This window comes from Morus notabilis, unplaced genomic scaffold (genome assembly GCF_000414095.1).
Source record: "Morus notabilis unplaced genomic scaffold, ASM41409v2 Scaffold72, whole genome shotgun sequence".
Lineage (NCBI taxonomy): Eukaryota > Viridiplantae > Streptophyta > Magnoliopsida > Rosales > Moraceae > Morus > Morus notabilis.
Genome location: NW_010367952.1, coordinates 24,781 through 32,479, shown reverse-complemented (window position 1 = coordinate 32,479; position 7,699 = coordinate 24,781). Strand labels below are relative to the sequence as shown.

Here is a 7,699-nt window from a genome sequence, read left to right as displayed (position 1 = left end):
TTAAAGATATAAATACCCGAGTCCCACATTACTACATATATGTAAAGAGATTGTCTTTTAAGATAAAAGTCAAATTCTTTATAAAGTCTAATTCTTTATAAAGTCTAATTCTTCAACCAAATCATTTAAGGGACCATGATGGGGTGTATGTCAACATGATCCAGAACTTGATGCAACAGTACAAGCGATACAAAATTGAGTAATACTTTATTAGAGGCCACCTCAAGCCCTCAATGTTGCATTTACATTTTATTTTACAAAAAAAAAAAAAAGAGATCACACACATATATATGCATATATATACACCATTAATGATGACCAATGTACATTGTCAACCCAACATGCATTGCTCGTCATCTATCAAACTTGTTACCTCGAAATACATGATACACTACTATTTTACACTTAAAATTGGCTTTCATGTTTTATTGCTTGGAGTAAAGATTGGAGAAGATTTCCTGAAATTCCCACCTCTAACCTCCAATTTGACTTTAGCAGAAGCCCCATTCCTCGTTGACTTTGTTGATACCGGCCATTGCCCACAAGTGACTGCCATGTCCTTGAAATTCTGAAGGCTTTCAAGAGTTTCAATAATGGTTGGCATCTTAGGCCTGTCTTTGGGTTTCAAACTTATGCATTGTAATGCCAGAAGGGCCATTTGCTTTGCCCCCTTCTCAGAGTACTGCCCTGCAAGTCTTGGGTCCATAATGTAGCGCAGCCTTCGGCTACTCGTTAAGTATGGTTTTGCCCAATCGACGAGGTATTGTTCGGTTTTCGGTCTCGATTTATCCATTGCCCTTCTTCCTGTTAAGAGCTCTAGCAGGACTACTCCGAAGCTGTAGACGTCACTCTTTGTTGTTAAGTGCCCTGAGATCCATTGCAAATTAGTCTTTTTTTTTTTTCTTTTTTTTTTCTATTGTTGGAGTTGTGTGAAAAAATGAAATCCATATAGCCGACCCCAATTAATTAAGATTAAGGCTTATTGTTATTGTTGTTGTATTGTTGCGTGAACCTTTATTCAGTAAACTATACATCGTTTTCACAATTATGTCATTCTTCAACTTCTCAATCTTTATTTTTCTATGGCAAATCATTTGTCAAGCTTATTAACATTTGTAAATTAAAGCATGACCACACTGTATATATTTCACTTGTTAATGGAATATTATTCTGCAGAAGTTTGTTGTGAGCATTTTTGCCCTTATATTTTCTGACAACAGATATAAGATTTAAAGCTTAATATATACTTTTTTCAAGGAAAACTTTTAATTATATTCTTAAACACGTAGAAGTATTTTTCTTCTTTGTTTTTTTTTTTTTTTTGCAAAAAAAAAAAAAAGTTTATAAAAGCAGCTACCTGTTGAGACGTATTCAGGTGCTGCATATCCATAGGTACCCATGACTCTTGTAGTGACATGCGTGTCTGATCCTTCAGGTCCCATCTTTGCAAGTCCAAAATCAGACAATTTGGCTGTAAAATCCTGTTCATACGGAGATAATTGCAATATCACGGTCAAATTTAGAGAGAAAATAAGTGGATTCTCTGCAAAAAAGTAGACCTCATAAGAACGAAAAAAAAAAAAGAGAGAAAATAAATATTACTGAGTCTAGTAAGACATTTGAAGTTTTGAAGTCTCGGTATATGACTGGATTCTCTGCTCCATGCAAGAAAGCAAGACCTTTGGCTGCTCCAATTGCAATTCTTAATCTTGTCCCCCATGGCAATGATACTGACAATCCTGAAATCGTATAAATGTTGCTCAATTCATTCCCCAAGTTTCCTTACTCGACCTTTTTACTCAACTTAGACAATAAAAATGATATTTATCTCGATGAAAATAAAATTCTGTACTCTCAAATGATAGGTCTTATTAAGTTAGATTTCACTTATTCATGTAGCGGAACTCATCTTATGTGAGTAACGAAATTTTAACCTAGTGCTCTTTAGACAATTTAAGGAAAAAAAAAATCAATAACTGAAAAACACAACTAATTTCATTGAATTGTATGGAACACCAGAAACATTTTTTGAACGGTCTCTTATGCATATAATGAAGAACGTTGTAACTAAAGTCCCTCTAAAGTCTAAGTAATTTTACATCTTACCTTATAAACTTTGAATTTCATCGATTTACCTTCTAAACTTGACGATCCATTCAACGTGGTCTAATTTGATAAATTTAAGCAGTTAATTATCAAAATTAAAACTTCAAAAACAATTCATCCAAACACAAAATGTTTAGGGGACACTAGTTAAAAGACCTTCCTCATTGAATTAATAAGCATAAGTAGTCCTAAGGATTTAGGATAGTAAAGTACTGACTTTTGAACAAGTGATTCTCTAAGCTTCCGCGGGGCATAAATTCATAGACGAGCAACCTTTCTTCATCCTCACAACAATATCCAATTAATTTTACTAAATTTGGATGCCTGAGTTGCCCCAAAAATATCACTTCCGCCTGAATCAAACAATAAACAGTACTTCAACAAAATATTAATAATAATAATAATAATAATAATAATAATAATAATACACAGTACTTGATTATGACAATTAGCGAGAGAATAAATAAAATAAGAAATTACAAAAAAATACGATGAAAGAACAACATTCATATATTTTTGACAATTCTAAATCAAGCGATGAATAATGTGTAGGCAAATGAGAGAATTTTTTGGACAGTACCGTCATATCTATTTTATAAGTGTTGTCCTATAAAAAATGAGCTTACTTTTTAGACAATACCCTTACATTTATTTCACAAGTATTTTGGGATCAAAATAAGTTAAATGTAAAAGCATAAATAAACCTATTGTTTTGTACAATGGTTTTCTTTTTCAAAACTTATATTTGAAATACTTTTTTTTCCTTATTTGATATAAAAATGATTAACCCTTATCTTTTTATAATGCTTTTAAAAGTTTTTACGGTAGAAACTATTCTTTCTCATTAACACACAACACAAAATTACTCCTATTCATATGTTAATGTTAAACTGTTCAAAAAATTAATTCAAATTAAATCAACTATACCGCCCATAGAGTTAGTCCTAGTTTGGAAAAGGCAGTTTGTCTGAAGGGGAAAAAACAAAAAAAAAAACAAGAAGAACAAAATCGAAATAAAATTGAAAGACCGACAGACGACAGAAATCTTTTCGACCAACTTACAAGCCATTCGCGATGTCCTTGCAAACCTTCAATATCAAGAAGCTTAACCGCCACAGCCTGCGCCTTCAAGCCCTGCCTCAGATTCTCATCCATATACCCCTTATGCACCGTCCCAAATCCTCCTTCTCCCAACAGGAAATTGCTCGAGAAGTTCTGCGTTATGGCGCGCAACTCACTGAGCTGAAAGTCGTACAACTCGGCCCCGAAGTTCTGCGCCAGGTCCTCGTTGATCCGCACCGACGATGACCGGCTCAGGTCCGAGAACGACAGCCTCCGGAACGACGGCATCGGCGCTATGTTCTTCGACAGCTCCGACGACCTGGACGGCCGGCAGGGCCGGCTCAGCCGTCCGAGGATCGTCTGGTCCTCGACGGAGCAGCAGCTCGTCGTCAACGGCCTCCATGGCTTCGAATTAGACTGGTGCTGCCGTGGCGTCGACGAGATGGAAGACGAATTCGGAGAGTTCATTGTGGATTTTCCGATCGATTTGTTAATTTGGTGCTTTTTTGTGGTGAGCGATTTTGTATTCTTATGCAAAATCTCTGAGATCGATTCGACAAGGTTTTTCGTTTTGTTCTTCTTCAACTGCTCCACTGATTTGGCTCTCTTCTCTCTCTCACCAGTTCCACCGATGCAGACGAGATCTCTTCACCTGCTCTCCAACTGCTCTACTAAATCCGGTATTTTTTCTGTTTCGAGTCCTTTTCTTCTTTGACATTATTCTCGCTTTTCGATTACTCTATACGCCTATATGTCTGTGTCTACATACCTATAGTATACATCAATTCTTTCTACCGACATCGACTTGTATTTTTCTGCCGTTGATTTTAACTAATCAGACGGTTGATATTCTTTTGTGTTTACTTTTTGGTCACCTAACTCGGACGACGCTATTGCTGATTTCAGTTCTCCGTCGTTTTTGTATGGCTCCTCTCAGGGTGTCATCCATGGCCGTCATCAGAGCATAGATTGTTGCTGGCATTAAGAAACAAACTCTGCCAGGTATATTTGATCTGAATTTCTGACGTTTGCTTTGCTTCGTTGAAAATGTCGTGAATTCATTATTCTTTTGGGGTTTTGGTAAACTATTTTCTCCACAAGGTTAAAAAAAAAATTTAATATTTTCCTAAATATTTCGAAAATCTTATCAATTAATTGACAGAGTGATTCGGCGATTGACTTTTGCTGTCCTTAATTGGACCACACTCTGGTGGTGTTTAAGGAGATATTTAATTGGAGGATTTAAATTAGAATTTGAATCATGTTAATAGTTTGTTAAAGTATTTTTTTTTATAAAAAATATACGTAAATTAAAAATAATTCTAATTACATGATTTTAATTCATGAACTAAACGTCTCCTAACTGTTTTTAATTTTTGATGTGTAAGTTTGATTCTGTTTTTATTTTTTACGTTTTTTAAAAAATAAAAAATGAAAACGTTTTTAAAACGGTATTTAGTATAATAAAAATAAAAAATAAAAAAAAAATTTTAATGTAATATAAAATTAGAGAGAAATAAAAAACGGCTTTTAGTTGTTTTTTAATTTTTTGTTTTAATTTTCTCTTTTCTCGAGTAAAAAGAGAGAGACAGAGACACACATTAATGAGTTTTTTATATTAAAAATAATTTTTTGATAAAATTATTAAACACATTTTTAAAAATAATTTATGTATGAGATTAAAAACGTTTTTATTTTTATTTTCATAAAAAAATAAAATTATTTTAGAACAAATTTCAAACGCGTGCCGTAGATTTTAGATTTTTGAGGTGAAATATGGATTTACTGAGCAAACAAATAGAGAATGGTCCTAGTTTATAGTTTTACTGTTTCAGTGTTTTAAAGTCCAAGAATGTGATATCGTCTATTAAACCATTCAGGCTTGTAACTGTGGCACAAATGCCGGAAATCATGAACAAGGGAATGTTCAGTAAATTGAGATTGATAAACATACTATAGTGAACCATTAACCTTTCATTTTTAGTCCGTGAGAATGGTGACCTGTAAATTAAAAGGGTGTATGCTTGCAAGTTCATAGAGATCTTGTCCAAGCGCAGTTGACTTCTGATACTTTTTTTTTGGTTTCTGATAATTGTTGGAATCTCTTCTTATGTCAGATGATGCAGTAGATCAATATTTGGTTGATTTTTTTTTTTTTTTGTTGGAAACTGCACTTTTAAGTACCCTGCTTCACTCGATTCATAATTTCAATATAGTGAATAAAAATTATTATATTTTTAACACACATTTGAAACCAGATGATTTGTTTTTTGTTTGTTGAGATTGTCTTCTTCTATTCGTCTGAGTGCCATCCAAGGTTTTCTTCAGCTATTCAGTTTGCAACTTTTTCAATGTTTCTCTGCTGAATTTCAGGGCAGAAAACGGGCGGTTAAGTTCTGGTTTAATTTGGTAGCTTTTCGTGTGGGTTGAATCTCTGTTTGGATTCTGATAGTGGGGAAACTTGGATAATTGTCTTTTTTCGCCTGCGGATGTTATAAGAGTGCACACAGGTGTAGTGTAAAGTAAAATTTCCTGTCAAAAAGTTGCATCAAGTTTTGTCTCAGGACGTCTTTTAGTTTCAGAAGACCATATTTTATATGGGTTTTGATCTATCACCTGAAACCTATGCCATCTCATTCCAGTAAATAAATTTGCCGTACCGATTAAAGTTGTTACCTTGTTTGCTTTGCCGACCTCACTTGATATTTGATTGGGTATATGAGTACATCTTGGATTGTTAACGTTGGCTTTGGGTTTTTCTTTCTTTCTTTCTTTCTTTCTTTCCCTTTTTTGTTGGCCATGAACTTTTCGAGACATTTATTTTCACTTGATATTTCGGGGATTTGGTAAACTATTTTCTCTTTAATGTAAAAAATCGACTAATTTTTTTAAGGGTAGTCCTATTCACAGTTTCACACACTCTTTTTTACTTTACACACCTCTTTTTAAATACAAATCTCATATTATTAAATTTAATGTTTACACACTGCTATTGTTCCAAACTTGTCCTTAACTATTTCCATAAAATTTTTAATTCTTGAACCTCCATTTTTCTTTTCACACCCATTATTTCATTTTAATTCTTTATTTTAGTATCATTATCTTGCTATTTTTTTGGTTGAAGCTTTAGGAATGAATCATTTTCTTAGAGGACATCTACTTTAGAAAATTCTTAATAGTAAATTTATATTTTTTTGACGTTGCTATTTAGGAATGTAATAGTAAATTTTCTATAGTAAATATGCTTTATGTTTCTAAAAAATGTAATAGTAAATTTTCTTTATACATGAAAAAGCTTCATGCCTAAAGTTTCAACTGAAAAAAGAACGAGAGATAAAGGCAAATGATAATATTAAAGTAAGGAATAAAAAGAAATTGTGGGTGTGAAAAGAAAATGAGTTGTAAAATATTAATAATCTTATGAAAGTAGTTAAGAGTAATTTTTTAACAATAAGTGTGTGTAAGAAGTAAATTTAATTATTTTAAAATTAAGGAGTGTAGAGAGTAAAAATGGGTGTGTGAATAGAACCACATTTTTCGTAAATATAATCTTTTTAATTAAGCAGAGTGAGTTGGTAATTGACTTGAAATGCCTGGTGTAACTTTTGGAACTCCATTAAGGGCAACAACTTCTATGATGTGTTCTGTTTCTAATTTCTCATTTGTAGAATCCAGATTTTTTAGGTAAAATGTGGTTTATCATATGAGGATATTATCTGAAGCTTTCCTATGTTTGATAGAATGATACGCGGTATACATGGATTTAATGAAACTGACGATAGAGATTTCAAAGAAGAAAAAAGTTTTTATCCTAGGATCTATAACGCTACTATGATGAAAGCTAGAGAGATTCTTGACTTTTTGAGGTTTTAAAGAAATCTGTGAGATTCAGGATTCCCCAAAAGTAGAGCCCCACAGATCACAACCATTCGCAGGGTCTTTTAACTAGATTCCCCAAAAGTAGAGCCCCACAGATCACAACCATTCGCAGGGTCTTTTAACTAGATTCCCCAAAAGTAGAGCCCCACAGATCACAACCATTCGCAGGGTCTTTTAACTAAGTGCCTATTATAAAGTTGTGTGTGTCTGGTGGACAACCTTTAGTTGGAGTAATTATTGGCTTAATAAGACTTTAAAAGCTCAAAACTTCCTATGCCTTAATACGGTTTTACTCATGTAATTGTTTTTTCGCAGGGCACCAAAAAGGTCAGCGAAACCTCCTTATGAAAAAGGAGATTCGACTACCTAAAAACAATTAGTAAGATCGAATTGGTAATAGAGGACTATCGTCTCAACAAAAGACTCGATAAATTAGTAAGTATTTATTTTTGGGATCATTTCAATCCATGCCTTCATCCTAATGAGAGGATTTATTTTTTTAAAACGATTCATATAAAATCAAACTCAATTGCGGTCTCACATTCCATAACAGACAGGATCAACATTGTGTACTCAAAAGTCTCCATTGAAAAGGTACTCTCATTAATATTGAGGATTTGATCTCGACCTATCTAGGTGGTTTAAGATTAGA

At 33.3% G+C, this 7,699-nt stretch overlaps 1 protein-coding gene across 1 annotated transcript; it reads right to left on the bottom strand.

Annotated features, from left to right (window-relative positions):
* Window positions 1-221: 221 nt before the first annotated feature.
* On the bottom strand, window positions 222-3,910 carry LOC21398071 (probable serine/threonine-protein kinase PBL15). The gene is made up of 5 exons (XM_010113971.2): window positions 3,169-3,910; window positions 2,324-2,459; window positions 1,603-1,739; window positions 1,358-1,481; window positions 222-867 (listed from the first exon to the last, which is right to left on the bottom strand). Exons 1-5 carry the CDS (start codon window positions 3,634-3,636, stop codon window positions 419-421), a joined length of 1,314 nt encoding a protein of 437 aa, XP_010112273.1. The 5' UTR covers window positions 3,637-3,910; the 3' UTR covers window positions 222-418.
* Between the last annotated feature and the right edge of the window lie 3,789 nt (window positions 3,911-7,699).